This window comes from Ambystoma mexicanum, chromosome 7q, assembly GCF_040938575.1.
Source record: "Ambystoma mexicanum isolate Mex_15411 chromosome 7q, UKY_AmexF1_1, whole genome shotgun sequence".
In the NCBI taxonomy this organism is placed as follows: Eukaryota; Metazoa; Chordata; class Amphibia; order Caudata; family Ambystomatidae; genus Ambystoma; species Ambystoma mexicanum.
The window spans coordinates 143400224-143416393 of record NC_090941.1 but is presented as its reverse complement, the minus strand read 5'-3'; the positions used below and the strand labels follow the sequence as shown (position 1 = coordinate 143416393).

Below are 16170 nucleotides of genomic sequence, written 5' to 3'. Positions count from 1 at the left end.
AAGTTAACTCCACATAATTAAAACAGAGGTGAGCGCTTAACGTTAGATGACACTCTAGTAGGTTCAAGGAAGGGGTAAAAAGAAACAGAAATGGGTTAAACACTCCACTCTAAGGTTCAGAACACTTGCAATAGGCTCAAAGAAGCACAAAGTCACAGGTGAGCAAAAGTCACTAGGCAGGGCCCACTCTTAGAGTAGACGGAGCGAAAATGTGCCCAAGATCACACTGTTATTAGGGATTCAAAGTCTTGCAAAGAGTTAGAAAGAGTTTAGAGTGGCTTAGAAGTTTAGCCAGGGTATTCCAGGCACTCCCAGGTTCGAAAGCCGGGGGCTAAATCTACCCCGTACAGTCGGTAGCAAGGGAAGCCAGGCGGAACACGGTACCTTTAAGCGGAAAGGATCCTCCAGCGGTGGCAGTTGTTCCAGGCAGTGGCAGCAAGGCTCGACGTCGGTCAGGGGAGAAGAAGTTCTCGCTGAAGAGCAGAAGAAGAAGGTCGTTGCACTGCCCGGGAAGAAACCAGCCGCGGAGTCCTCCGGTTAAAGGGTTGTACCGACTTTCGTGGTTGGGGTAAAAGTGGTGGGGTTCCGGTTGCCGGGGTGCTTGGCACTGGCAAGGCGGCCACGAGATACCTCGAGAAGCGAAAAGAAGGCGAAAACTGGTTGTCCCCACCAGTCAAGGGAAGGAGCCACTCCGTTAAGAGTTCTCCTCGGTCGTCGGGAAAAGTGGTGAGACGGTTCAGCAGGGCTCCACCGGGTGGTGTCGTCGAAGCAGGCCGGCTCAGCTCTTCCCTCGTCGGATTCTTGGTCCTGTGGCGACTTCTGAAGTTCCAGTCCCCAAAGCCCTGCTTTTATGCAGCAAACCCCCATTCACCCAGCCTAGCTGTCACTCAAACATGCTAAGTGGTGAGCCGGCCGGCTCACCACTTGGGCCAATCAGGACGGAGTGCGACTTGAGTTACCAAGGTAACTCAGTCCAGGGTGCCTAAATCCCCCTCCACCTCTCCTAAGTACCCCAGACAGAGTGGCACCACTTTGGAGGGCTTCTGTGGAGAAGCCCGCCAAAAGTGGAACAAAGGGCTCCACTTTGGGTCAGAGTTACAGAGGCGAACACCAACGCCATTTTAGAATCAAGTTTTGGCAAAAAGTCCCAACCGGAGTTATAAAAATAAATATATAAACCGGCGGTATGTTTAAGGCTACCGTAATTAAATAATTAAATGTGTTAGCCTAAAACAATGGGAAATCCCATAGGAAAATATTCGCGGTCGAATATAAAACGTAGTTTCCACTGCCACCAGCCAAAACTCGATCAGGGGGGACGGAGACGTGCCCCCTCGACTAACAGACCCTGGGGCAATCGAATTGCCCCAGCCAGTACTTCCACAATATGATGGTTTGTACTGGTTCTGTTCAGGATTCAAGACTAGCAAAGTCTTTGGTGACTTTACATGCCCTGGGAGACAGTAGTCAGTCCCAGGGTATGGAGTCTATGTTGGGGAGTCCCTAGGACACCCCTGGGTCACGGCACAGAGGGTGCTGTGTAACCCACATCACAAAAATACATGAGGCCCTATGGGGTAAAAGACCCCATAGCCCATTCAACACAAGGTTTAACCCAGAAAACACACTTCAACATGTCCAAGAGTGAGGGTAAAAGAGTCTCACTCTTGGCAGGAGAAAAAAAGAAACCCCAGAAATCCAGCAAAGCTGCTGGGGGACTCACTAGGTAGGGAAATTCAGCCTAAACAGAGAATTCTCCCTAACAGACTCTCCATCTTGACCTGAAATCCTCCAGGCTGCTAAGGTCAGAGATCTGTTGAGGAGGCGAGGATGACGTTGACCTGATGGATCTAATAGGAGATCCGGAAACTGGGGTAGTAGGATTGGAGCGTCCGTAGAAAGTTCCAGAAGAACTGGATACCAAGTCTGAGATGTCCAGACTGGCGCTAGAAGGATCAGATTTTCATGCTCCTGACGGGCCTTCGCCAGGGTCCTCGCTATCATAGTGAAAGGAGGAAAAGCATACAGTATTCCCTCGGACCATGACTGTAGGAATGCGTCTGTTGCAGCTGCTGCTGGGTCCGGCCTCCAGCTGTAGAAAGCTGGTAGTTGGGAGTTGAGTCTGGAAGCAGAGAGGTCTATGGACATCGGACCCCAGATCTCCTGAAGGCGGAGGAAAATCTCTCTGTTGATTCTCCAATCGCTGTCTCCAATCGCTGTAATCTGTCGAGTGGCGAGAGTACCAGTCCGCTACTGCATTTGAGAGGCCGCGAAGGTACTCCGCTGTAACTGAAATCTGGTGATCCAGACAGAAATTCCAGAAGTCTTTGGCTAATTCTGCTAGGGGTCTCGACTTGGTGCCGCCCAGATGGTTGATGTATTTTACCGCTGAGATGTTGTCCATCTTTAGCAAAATACAGCAACTTGCTTTGTCTTTGGCAAAAGAGCGCACTGCATAGGAACCTGCAAGAAGCTCTAGACAATTGATATGAAGGTCCAGCTCCTGTGGGGACCAAGTCCCTCCCGTGGCTATGGGACTGCATCTCGCTCCCCAACCGGAGCGACTGGCATCCGACTCGATAATAATATCTGGAGCTGAGCCGAAGATGGCTCTGCCGTTCCAGGCTTCCAGGTGAGAGCCACCCGTTGAGCTCTGTCCTCGCTTGAGGAGACAGTGTCAGGAGTTGAGAATAAGAAAGGTTTCCCCTCAAGGGTTGGCCTTTTAATCTTTGCAGCTCTCGATAGCGAAGAGGGCCGGGAAATATTGCTTGGATGGAAGATGAAAGTAGCCCTATCACTCTTGCTAGTTCTCAAAGGGAGAACATGTTCTTCTGTAAGAGTCTGCGTATTTCTCTTTTGGTAGAGTGAATCTTGGCTGATGGGAGTCGAAGCTGCGAATTCTGTGTATCCACTATGAATCCTAGAAATTCCATATTTCTGGATGGAAGTAGAACTGACTTCTCCCAGTTTATAAGAAAACGTAGGCTGTGCAGCAAGTTTATTGCCAGTTCGGTTTGTTTCTGAACTAACTCCTGTGATTGGGCCATGAAAATAATGTCGTCTAGATAAATTATGAGACGAACACCTTGCTCTCTTAAACGAGCTACTACAGGTCTTAAGAGTTTGGTAAAAACCCAAGGCGCCGAAGAGAGTCAGAATGGGAGACTTGTGAATTCCCAATCTCGGTTTCTCCAGGAGAATCTGAGGTAACTGATGTGTGTTTGATGAATCGGTACTGCGAGGTAAGCGTCTTTTAAGTCTAGGCGCATAAGCCAGACGTTCGGTCTGAGAAGATCTCTGAGCATGTGTATACCTTCCATTTTGAAATGGCGGTAAAGGATGAACTTGTTGAGCGCTCTGAGGTTTATGACTGGGCGCACTTTTTGCTTCCTGCGCAACAGAAAAATGGTACTGAAGAAGCCTCCCTGACTTGAGCAGGAGCGAATCGCGTGCTTCTGATGGGGACTGAGTATTTCGCTGTCTAAGGCGGTTTGGTCTGATAGAGACATTACTATGGGAGTGGGGCGACATGTTTGAATGGGCTGTGTAAAAAACTCTAGGTGTAGACCCCGAGCTGTGTCCCTGACCCAGGCATCTCCTGATAAGGATAAGATTTTTGCTAGTGGACCTACTATGTCCAATACTTTGTCCTGGCAGGCTTTCCAGGCGCGATCAATACCCTTCCTGGGGTCTTTAACATTTTTACCCAAAAAGGTAATCATTTTAGAATCGAGCTCTGGAGTCAGAGCTACTTTATCCGCAATGTCTGGTCGTGGACATTCAGCACGTAGTCTGGCGCAAACTTCTTTATCAAGCGGCTTGCGCAGCCTAAGGTGGATGTAACTCGATGTTTTGGAAGATGGTTCCCAGTCAGTGGACCTGGGGTGTATTAAGTCTTCCGGGGTAAATGTACCTTCAGTAGAAGGTTTGGTCCCGGTTGTGTCATTAGGGATGGGGTCTGCCGCAATCCCCGACGCAGAGGGTCTTGAATCCTCGAAATAAAGAGGAGTGAGAAAAATCAGCGTCGTAGACGTTTTTGTTATGATCTTCTTCTTCCGAGCCCTGTCCGTGTCCCTCCGGGCTTGAGGGTCTAATTCCCCTGGTTTCCTCCTCGGGGTAAGAGGGTAGATGGGACGGGGTAGATGGGAAGGCTTGTTTCGAGAAGGCGTCCGTTACGGCAGCTGTGGCATTAGATGGCTGGCTCGGGGGGGGGGGGCTGGCTCGTAGAGCTTTTACTCTTGCGAGCCGGTATACATCCCCCTTCTGTAAGGTGCTTCCTTTTCTGTGTTCTCTTCCTCCCAGGAGGGGAGGTCCCTCTGAAATGCTCCTCCATAGTATCTAGGCAATTTTGTATGGGAATGAGCATATCCGTTACAGCTTTCTTAACACTGGTCTCCACAGAGGATCCCAGAACCTTCTGAAAACTATTAGCCATTGCCACTTCATCTATGTAACAGTGATCTCCCTCAGCCTCAGACCAAGCCTGATCTGATTGAGGCGAGTACTGTTCTGCCATTATAAAATAAATGCACCTTACTTTTTTTCTTTTCTGGGCTTCCGAACGCCTTCTCTCACTGTCCAGTAAAGTTATTTCAGTTCAGCTTTGTAATTGTTCTTAAATGCTGAATAGAGAATTTCTTTGCTATATGCGTGGTGAAAAATCAGCGAGAAGAAATGGTCGCTCTTGTCTGAGGAAAGATTCCGGCGCGCGAGCTGCAAGAACCGTTATAATATAACGGGCATGCGCGCTCGAGCGCCAGAATGTAGAGGAAAGGACCCGGAGAGCAGGAGCTCCCCTGGCGGCCTGCATGCGGTGCAGCGTGGTCCGACTAGGCCGCGCCGGATCCCTAGTACCTCAGGAGCGCAACAACGTTGTGGCAAGGCGGGCGCGAGCCGTCGGCGAATACGCTGGACGAGCAGAATAAATAGCTGATCATTTGTGACCGTGTGAAGCGGTCGCCGAGGTCAGAGGACTGAAGTCGGAGCCCAACATAAAATTACAAATTATTATTATTATTATTATTTTTTTAAATGAATATTGAAAGTAAAATTCGTATAAGTCTATAACTATGCAGCAAACATATGACATTTTGTAACGTTATCTTTTAAATTATAAAATCATGATGTAAGCAGTGCTAAAAATGAAGTATCTCTTGCTGTGAGCAGCAAAGAAAGAGGAAGTGTCATCATGTTTAGGACTGTTTATGCAGGGGATCTGAACTACTATTGGTGGACTAGGTCACGTGTGATGGCCTCAAAATGAACTGGAGCCAAGCTCCCTGGGAAATGTAGTTTTCTTCAGAGACTCTTACCTTTTATGGTAAGACATTACTGTTATATTACTATGTTTATTATATATATTTGGATACCTGTTTTCTGCACATTACTCATGGCACACTCACTTTTGGTGCACAAATATCTTGCTGCTGAGCTCTTTTCTTTATTGTCGAATAAAAGAAGAGAAGCATAATAGGAGCCTTCGGTCTTGACATAGAATCACAATCAGTAAGATTCTCAATTGTGAGATTCTCTCAATTTTTAAAATTGTATGAAGTTTTATTTGATTTTGGAATGTATTGAGCTTTATGAAGTTAAGTGGAACTGGAAATTAGTGATGAGAAAACCGCAAATGTGATGAAATGATGAATATGTAATCTAGAATTGTATTTATTATGTATTATAGAATATCATGATTTTAAAAAGATTTGGTTTTTCAAGCTGTAACACCTATAAATAAAAATAAATAAAAGATGGGTTTAGTTGCAGGGCATTCTGTACCATCTAGCAATGGACTTCAATACAGCCAACAATCGGTTTAGGAAAACCAGCTTAAATGGAGGAGATTTTAAGACAACAATGGCTATTGTCTACATACTGATAACTGAACCCAATGTTATTAATGAGGAGAAACTGGGGTAAAATATAAATAATATAGAAAGCAGGGACACCCGGGACTCAATGCATCTAACTAAGAATAGATCAGAGATGAAAGAGCATAAACAAACTTGCTGATACACAACAGACAAAACAAAGAACAAAACCACTCAAAGGCAGGCTCAGACACTTGAGACAGCAGATGGGGAGAGATAAGATTCGTAACAAACTCTACAGCTCTTGTTCAAACAATAAAACCCACTCAAGGGGGTATTCCCAAGTGTGAACGGCACAGAAAACCAAGCCAAAGGCCAGAGAGAAACAAGAACATTTAAGGATTTTTCATCAGTTTCCACCCAGGAAGAATAACTCAAAGGGGAGTTATGGATATTAACACCCTGATGTATTGTCTGGAGTTGGTAATAGCTTTATGGCTGAAGAGTGCGACGGCCATTCCCCAAGTTAAAAACAGTACAAAGAAGGATGGGCACCAGGTTAATGGTGCAAGGGTGTATTTTTAGTCCATTCATTACCATGGGCGACTATCAGAGTGTATTCCAAGGTGGGTGCCCAGTGCAGGCTGAGGTACATAAGTGGCAGGGGGTATTGTGGTCAAGGGCAGGCTGAGAGGGGGCCAGAGTACTAGTGTATTAGCAAGGACAGCGAGGGAGAGAACATGGTGCTTTGGAATGCAGCCCCTCTGGAGAAGGGGGTAAGGGTGGGGACCATGTCATCAATGGCCTTCTCGCCTCTTGGGGTCTGGATCACCTTGGCATTGACTCCTGTGCTGAGTCTAGCCAATCTGTTCCTCACACCAGCACCTTGTCCACTGCATGACCAGGCCATGGCAAAGCATGCATGGCTGCACACGAGTGAGCGAATGGTACCGCAGCCACAGATGGGTGTCACAGGGGGAAGGTGCAGATAAATGTCTGTTAATCATGACTTGGGCAAACATGAATACCTGGATGCCATTGGTGGATTATTTTCATCTTTCTCCCCTTCCCGAACCTTGGTTAGCCCACACCTTGTTCAGTTCCTCTTCTTTCTTTGTTTTACACTGCTCAAGACTATTGGCTTATTATGCTCTGCATTGTAATATACTGCTGGGATGAGGTTTAATTCCTGTACTTATAAATGCCAGAATAGGGTGCAGTAAGACGTGGCTTTAGAAATGAAAGCATGCAAATAAATAACTTGTGCAAGTGACTGTATAAAGCATGCGATTGTAGTTGAACACGTTCACTGTGCCAGTCTTCAACTGCAAAATGACGCATGCCAAGTCAATAAACAATGCTGAACACACGTTTTGGCGTTTGAAGAACTGGTTCAGCTGCCCACACAAAAACGACACGCCCGCAGTTCAATCCTATCAAGATGTGAAGATCTTGTTACTATGAAGACAGTCCCACAATGCGACTATATTGCACTGGGTACCCATGAGGCCAGTGGATGGATGGTATGCATCTAGACCCCGGCCGTGACAACCAGCCAAAGCACCCTTTAACCATGCAGAAGCAACAGAGATTTCCCCGGTACCATTGCTGCCGCAAAGGAATGAGGGTGCGTTTTCAGTTTTCTTCCACCTTCTTCTCAGAATGCTGTACGGATAGTTTAAAAGAGACCATTTCTATTTAAAAGTTGTGTGTGAATGTATGGAATACCAATTATGGCACTGTGGAGAACAAGATGCATATGGGCACTTTAGTTAAGATGGGTACCAGAGATCAGAGTTTTGTAGAGAGCTGAAAAGCATTTAAGTAAGGTATATGTATGGAGGATAATCCATTTGAGCCAAGTCACACATTCCACAATGCCACCGCATACGAATGAACCCAAATGCAAGCCTTTTTTCCCCTCACGGAAATGGTCTTTGTCCAAGGGGGCAGTGCTAGCTTATACATAGCTTAATCAACCAAAGACAGACATTCTGAAAGCATGTTAGGAGGATCATCAGTGCAGTTTAGACCCGACAGCCTTATGGATGGAGAATTGGGGCCTGTATACAATACACCAAGAAAGCTATGGTGGGTTTAAAAAGGCTCCACCCCCCGCTCCCCCAAAAAAAGAATAAAAAAACTTCACCTGCAAGTAAGGTATATGAAATGGAAGTAAAACACACTAAACCTGAAGAACGTGAATGGGCATTTATTTTATGGTCAGTCTACGTGAAGTGTTACGTGTACATTAGTGGGACTAGTCTTTACTCCATATCGTTCACCGAGATTGTTGTCATAGAGGACCAGGCCTTACAACAGAATATACTAAAGGTGAGTGTTACTATTAAGGATTTAGTTTTTTTTTTTAACAACTTTATTTATTATGGTTACAGCGTTATCTATGCATTACAAGATTGTGAGTCCCTTTACAACTAATGTGCATGCATCAAATTCTTTGCCACCTCCCATGACCCCTCCTCCACCACCCCTTTAGTCTGTGGCACTCTGATGGGTTGGTGACCAGTCAGGGCTTTGGGGACCCAGATAGTTTGATACCAGGCGGGATTGGAATGTCAGCGCTGGGAATCTGGAGTGGTAGTCCAGTACTGGGGTCCAGCAGTCGGTGAAGCGTTGGAGTGCCCCTTCCTTTGCCGCTGTGACTTTCTCCGCTACCAGGATCTCCCAGACCTTTATCCACCAGAGGGCTAGTAGAGGGCCTTCCTACGTCTTCCACTTCCGTGCCACTGTAATCTTCGCCGCCAGCAGTAGATGTGTCAACAGTTTGGCCGATCAGCCTGTTTTCGGATAGCAGTCCGGGCTCGCCACCCCGAGAAGGACAACCTCCGGGTCCATCGGCAGTTTGCGCTGAGTGATGTCTTCTGCGATCTGCAAGACCTCCTTCCAGAAGGCCTGAACTGTCGGGCATTCCCACCACATGTGGAAGAAGGATCCCTGCTCACCGCAACGTCTCCAGCAACCCGGGTCAATGTCAGCGTTGCAGTGGTGCAGGCGGACCAGGGAATAATACCAGCGGTAGAGGAGCTTCAAGGCGCACTCCTTGTTTGTGACGCATCTGGATGTTATTACGGACATTTTTATTACATATAAAATTAGATTATGTGAGGCCGTGGAAGTAAGGAGACAAGACACAGGTAGATAGTGTGGCCAATTGCTTTTATTTAAATAATGAAAGGGAGGGGGAAAAACACCTCACTAGCCCTACCTCTATGCCTTTCATATGAACCGTCTGGGTTTTCACAGTTAGCCTTTTTCTATAATTCCGAACTTCTCATTCTCCTTCCATTCCTTTTCCACTGCCGCTGCTGCTCCGTCTACTACTTCTCCAACCACGCACCACCCTTTGATGCAGTCCCTCTCTTTCTTTTTCTTGTTGCTTTGGCTCCAGGAACCTGGAGCCAGAGATTTCCATCTGGATAGATGATGCACCACAAGACACACCAATCAGCCAAGCACAGTCTCTTATTCTCTGCCCACTTCACGGCTTCCCCTCACAAACTGAAGAAGGAACCTACTCTGCTTATCCTCCAACCCTTTTTCCCCCCCCAACAGAACAAATCTGTTAACCCCAGCACAACCACACCAAGGCAAGATAGCTCAGGGGCAACGTGCTTGCCTTGGAAGCAAGACAACGTGTAACAACACAGCTTCGATCCCCGGGTCCGCGCTTAGAAGCCTTTGGGTATTAAGCGCGTTGTAAACAACCAATTACAATTCCAAAAAATTACAATTACATCAATGCCTTTCATCCTGGCTCTAAGCTATTCCCTCTGCACACTAAACTTTAGACAGTCCAACATATAGTGAGCTGCCGTCTCCAGACAACCACAAGCTTCACATTCCGTGGAGGCAACTCTACCCATCATACACTTCCACCCTGCCAACCCTGCATGACCCACCCTGCAGTGAATAGGATCTCCGCTCACAGTGCCAACTCTGTCCCCCCAAACAGCTGCACATGCACATTCCTGTGCACTGCATACAACTGCTGCCCCATCAAGCTCATATCCCAACGATCTTGACACATTCACTTAATGCTGCCTCGCACCACCACCTGCACCTCAGCCACACTCAAGGGGACCTCTACAGCCACCTCCCACATCAGCCGTGACCACATACGCAGCCCTGTCCACCATAGGGAATCTCGGAATTGGATTCCAGTGTTTCTTTGGAAATCTTTGGGAGTCCTCTTGGTTTTGGTATGGGAGGGTCATTTTTATTGTAGCTAATAGGGACGAGACCCTCAGACTCGTCACAAGACCACTTTGGTTGTGCCCCATGCTTATAATGCCCAAATGTTGATGCAAATTAGCGAACACTGCTCAATGATGAGGGAGGGATGGATTAAAAAAAACTTCTAAGATGGAGTAAAGGGCTGTTAAAGGATGCAGGAAAGAACTAACAGAGCTAAAGCTAAAAACGAAACAGCACATGTAATGTAAGACAAAAACATTACCTGAACAAAAAGGCTGAGGTTGCAAATTACATCATAATAGACCCAATTAGGTCCAACCACACAAACTCAATGACCTCAAGATCTTCTCATGAGTTAAAAAAACACTAAGAATTCCAAGGCCCAGGAGCAGGCCTGCATTTGCAAGATCCCCACTGTCCCATCCATCTATCTATCACGTACTCTGATCATCTAAATCAGCTTTCAGTTCAAAAACATTTCAGGGGATTGATTGCAGCTTGGCATTGAAATTAAGCCCAGGACCAGAGTTCACAACTTGCAAGCCTTACGGCTTTAAGCTACCGAAAGGAAAAACTAGGTTGTGTCAGTTTCCAAAGAAGAGTTCTAAAACGTTGCATCACCCTACTATAAAAGTTTCTCCATGCTTCCCTCATACCCCCCTTCTCCACCCACTGCAGGTCCATGATATGATAGGTTATTTATAACGCGCTTAATACCCAGAGGTTCCTAAAAGCAGACCCGGGGATCGAACCTGTGTTGCTGCGGGTTGTCTTGCTTCCAAGGCGATCACGTTGCCCCTGAGCTATCCTCCAGAGATCTATGTATGAAGGAGGTGAAAATGGGGAGGCATATGTAACATAACATTGTACATGGCCAACTCAAAACAAAAAAAAAGGCCACCACCATTTCACTCTTGCTGTCATCAGATGTCACTTGGAACTCCTCTGTTCTACAATTGTATGTATTAACACAAATCTTAGCTTTGGTTCTATAAAACATATTTATCTGCACCAAGGAGGTTAGAGCTTAACAACAGCAGGCAGCACGAGACTACTACTAAATGTACTCATTCAGAAAGTGTAACACAAAGTATCCTTTCGTTTTCCCCATTGGTACCCAATTAGGGAGACAGACCGTGGGTTAATATTAGAGGCTGGGAGCTTACCTGCCAACAGGCGAGGGTCCAGTGAGGGAGAGCGCAGGGAACATCTTAGGGCGAGTCCCCAAACAATGGGACAGCTTCAATAATAGTAATATCAGGTGCATAGATCAGGAGAGTCTCACTTGGCCACGACAGTTGATAGAACGGGGCGACGTCAGAATTTTACAGTGACGTATACAGGTGTATGTAAGCCAGTGTTCTTATTGGTATGGAAAGGCTGGCGCAACTTGAACATTATACAAAAACGCAGTGAACAAAGATTGGAGGTTCAAGCACGAATCTTGCATTTAACAAATTACATATATAGCATCTGGTAAACGGAAAGTAGAGCCTTCCAGCGTCACTTTTTGAGAACAATTGCATGGAAGAGACGAACAAACTGTTTTCCATTCTGACATGCCCATGAAGTGGCAGTGTGTTGCTCGTTACGAATTGCTAATATTAAAAAGTATCCAAAATAATGTAAATATACTGTCTCCCCCCGTTATCAAGGTGATGTAAATATGCAAATCGTCCACTTAGTGGTCGTAGAACATCAATGCTGATAGTAAACAGTATACAGGAGGCGCTCGCAGCACTGTTCTAGGTTAGGTATTACAAGGAAAACAATCTGAAAACTACACCTATGGGTGCACACGGAGCCCCTCCCACGCGGGGTCTTCCCAATCTCACCCTCATATTGCAGGTCGAAGAGCACCAGGAGGAAGGGGAAGAAAGATAGGATTCTGTTGGCACATGCGCTGGGAGACACCATGCTGTCGCGGCTCGCTGTCAGCTGTCCTGAGAGTCCCGGAAGCTAGACTTCCCTTCGAAGGTGCAGGAGAGTCACGACCACCCTCTGAAAACGCTAGGCTGAGCTTAGACTGAGGGGAAACGTGTGCTCTCCACTCCTTACAAACTTTGTGTACACTTCTGGGTCGTGGGTGGCTCTGATTGGTCGCGGGACGCCCATTAAGCCCCGCCTTCTTTTGCTCTCCGTAGGGGAACGTGGAGGCTCTGGAAGAGACTTGGGCTGTCACTGGCAGGCCGGAGCAGAGGGGGCGTGAAAGGGCAGGGCCTGAGCCTTTAGGAGGTGGGAGGGAAAGTCACGTTGAGTTAGCTTCACGAAGCCTGTCAATTCAAGGAAACATAAAATATAGTTCCGCCCTACAACTTTGCTTGAATTTTCAGTACCCTATTGGAAAGACAGTTCGGAATATAGGTAATTGTATATCTCATTCGTCATTTCACATGGTTCACAACTTTTCAACGCTATAAGGAATATCCCCATGTATTCACATGCTGATCCAACTTGAACTTTCCCTTTCAACACATCGATCTTAACTGAAGGGATCTTTAGGAGGATCACAGCAGGAAAAGGCAATTTTATTGGTTGTAAAGGAGGGAGGCTTAGAGTCTCAAATTGAGGGCAACCCACGTGTAAGCTATGTGTAAGATATACTTATTCGATTGGGCTACTAGGCGGCGTTTGTCAGCTGAAACTATTGCATTAGAGTAAAGATAGGAAGGAATGTCACATAAGGACACAGCTTGTAGTTGTTGTTTGGCTTTGTGACCACCCATTGACTGCCCATGGCCATGCTAATCCCTATGGCATTCCCACTCAGTTTCTGCTTCTCCCTGTCCAAAAAACACTTCTTCATGGGAGATCTTTGAGCTTCCCTCTACCTGCCTCCTCTTTTCCTGTGACATGCCCCAGTATGCAATGGGGCAGCACAGCAACCGAAGGATTGGCTCCAATACAAAGAGCCCTCTGGCGTTTTTGTCTCAACATCATGTCCAGCTCGCTGTGCAGCCATGCAAAGGGAAGCTAGGCAAAGGGTATAAAATGTTCATCTGTTTGCCTGGGTCACACGTCTCAAAAGTGAACCCAAAAACACCAAAAGGGAATTATGAATGCTGTTGCCCTAAATTTCGCACCCCTTGACAGTTTCTCTCGCCCAACCCCATTGATCCCCCCACAAACGGATCTCCTGTAATTGCTCCCCAATGATGTTCCCACCTATTAAGGGCTACCACTTTGATTGCCTGTCTACTGTCCCCCTCCAATTTCTCCCCCACTGAAGCTCCAGCTGCCTTTTTCATTGTTCCCTTTTGCTGTTCCTCTGTGAATGTCCCATGTTTATAGTGCACCCTTTGACTGCTTCCCATCTGTAGAGTCAACAGGGGCTGCCCGAGACTCAAGGCCTCCACACAGCGCCTCTCCAAAAAAAGACGCAAACACCGATAGATTCTGCACAACCTTCTTTATTCGTACCCAGACTCCAACTGACTTCCCTGTGTTTCCGCAACGTGACTTTCCACCCCACTCCCTAGGTCCCAGCCACGCCTGTGTCTACAACTCCTAGCCTTCCCCGCTGCTATAACTCACCCCCAATTTAAATGCCAACTGTCTCTCATTAACCCATTTCTTCAATCAGTCTACAAGGCCTTATCCTTGCCCTTTGAGGTGGATCATATCTCAACTCCGAATGTCTGATCTAGGCACCGATACTGGGTCGTCTTCCTCAGCACCCTCGGAGTCCTCACCATCACTATGATAGAACTCATCCGAGGAGTAGATTAGCTCACATTCACAATGTCTGCTCCTCCATGGCTGGTTAGTCACTGACACCTTTTTGAAGTGTGACGAATTTTGCGTCACCTGGTACCGGTCTCTTTCTGCAGTGACCATGGAACCCTTCTTTCCTGTAATGACCAATGGGTCCTCATGAAACATGGCAGTGTGTTTGTTGGTTCTGGGATGTTTCACAACTACCACATCTCCAGGCATCAGCGAGGAGTCCTTAGCCCCCCTCTTGGAGTCAGCATAACGTTTCATCTTCTCCTTGGAAGCGTTGTCCTTTGCTCTCATGACCTCATCTTCCACATATTTCTCCGATTCCATATTGTGTTTTGGCGGCCGAGTGCGAATGCTGCAACTAAACATCACCTCTGCAGGGCATTTCCCTGTAGAGCTGTGGGGCATGCTCAGGTAGTCCTGCAGCAATTGATGTAGCAGCAGCTCATATGGCTTTCCTGTCAAATGGGATATCCGTTGCGCTCTATTCAAGTTGGCCATAAAAGGCTCCATATATTCAGCAAATGTCTTGAAGTCTTGGCTTGTAAATGGGGGCCCATTGTCTGACTACACCTGTTTAGGAATGCCAAATGCAGTGAATATACAGTCTAGTACTGGAATGACGTGGTGGGCCGCCGTGGAGGTTACCATCTGTGCTTCGGGGAACTGTGAGTTTTCATCCACGACTGCTAGCATATATTTCCCTCCATCAATAGGACCAAAGAAATCAATGGCCTCTTCCTCCCACACCCCTTATGGAAGGTCAGTCATTCTCAATGGTTCTGGGTGTTTTGTGGGTGTTATCAGACAACATGTGGGGCTCTCCTTTAGTAGGTCCATCATCGAATCTAATCGCAGGAACCATACCTTCTGCCTCAACATCCTTTTAGTCGAAACAATGCCCCGGTGCCCTTCATGTGCCAATTCCTTCACCTGTCTTCTTAGCGGTGTAGGCACCACCATCTCATTACCCATCAGCAGTAGCCCTTCACCAGACACGGCTAGTTCTTCCTTCACCTGCTAAAGGCTGTCTACATCTCTCTTCACTTCTTCAGACTCAAGCCGGCCCCTTTCCTTGGCTCTCATCCACCTCCCCGACCGGAGACCTTCAATGATGATTTGAATGGCAGTGTCACCTTCCGCTTACTGTGCCAACCATACCAGATCCACGCCTTGCAGAATTGCTTGTTGTACCAGGTACCTGATGTACAGATCAGCCACAGACGGTTCCAGCACGTCCTCTGATCTTGGATGACGAAAATCGGCCGGGTTGCCCTGCTTCTCAGGCAGGTGAATGATGTCAAATGCTTAGTCTTGCAACCGCAAACCCCAACAAGCAATGCGGGTAGGCATCTTCGCCTGGGGGTCCCCGTACAGAAACAATAAGGCCTGGTAATCTGTGATTATTGTAAATGGCTTCCCATAGAGAAACAGATGAAAATGTTCAAAGGTCCAGACAACGGCCAAACTTTCTTTCTTGGCTTGTGAATATGCCTGTTCTGTTTTCGACAGACTCCTTCTGGCATATGAAACAATATGTCTCTGTTGGGAATTGTCTGGTACCTTGTGGGCCAAGATGGGGCCCAATCCTATGGGGCTTGCATCTACGGTCAGCTCCGTCTCTCTCTCTCTCTCTCTCTCTCTCTCTCTCTCTCTCTCTGCGTCCAAGTATGCCATGTTCTCAGCCTCTGCTATTCGGTCCCAAATGGTTGTGAATGCTTCTTGGCCCGCTGTCGACCACTGAAATGGTACTTACTACTTTGTAAGGACCCTCAATGGCTCACTGATGGTGGTAAAATCCTTGATGTTGATGTATCTCGTGCAATAACTTGTCAGCCCTAGAAATGAGCAAAGTTCCGAGACATTTGACGACGGTGGTGTCTCGTTTAGTGCAACAACCTTCTCCGGATCTGGGGTCATATCTTCTGCTAAGAAAATGTGCCAAAAGAAACAGAGGGTTCCTTTCTGAAACTCGCACTTATCCCAGTTTAAAGTAAGGTTGGCTGCTTCCAATGGCATGCAGACTCTTGGAGGGTGTCATCGTGTTTTTCTACAGTCGTGCCGAATACTAGAATGTCATCTCTGTAGTTGATGCAATTCGGAATGTGTTTTATTACATTTTGTATTTCTGCCTGGAATATTTCCCCAGCCGGCAAGACTCCCAAAGCTCAGCTGCTTGTACTTATATAATCCAAGATGAGTAAAAAACGTGGTAATATATAGCAGCTCTCTGGGCTCAGGACCAGCTGATGATAACTCTTGTTCAGGTCTAACTTGGAAAATACCTTGGCACCATTCAAGAGGTGTACCATGTCTGTGATGCAAGGGGCTAAATGTACTTCCCTCTTGATGGCCTGGTTAGGCCTTCTCATGTCCACACACAGCCTGATGGCCTCAGAGCCTTTCTTAGGAACAGGTACAA

The 16170-nt window shown here is 47.0% G+C and overlaps 1 protein-coding gene across 2 annotated transcripts in view; it reads right to left on the bottom strand.

Moving 5' to 3' along the window:
* The window catches only part of DNAJC3 (DnaJ heat shock protein family (Hsp40) member C3), a 534981-nt gene extending 522885 nt beyond the window's left edge, over nucleotides 1-12096 (bottom strand). The window contains exon 1 of one of the 2 annotated variants that reach the window (XM_069640694.1): nucleotides 11861-12096. In XM_069640694.1, coding sequence (XP_069496795.1) covers nucleotides 11861-11942 — 82 coding nt within the window. In that variant the 5' untranslated portion in view covers nucleotides 11943-12096. Of the gene's footprint in view, nucleotides 1-11191; nucleotides 11329-11860 lie in introns of those variants that run through there. The other variant, XM_069640695.1, reaches the window with a different exon arrangement.
* Nucleotides 12097-16170: the final 4074 nt, after the last annotated feature.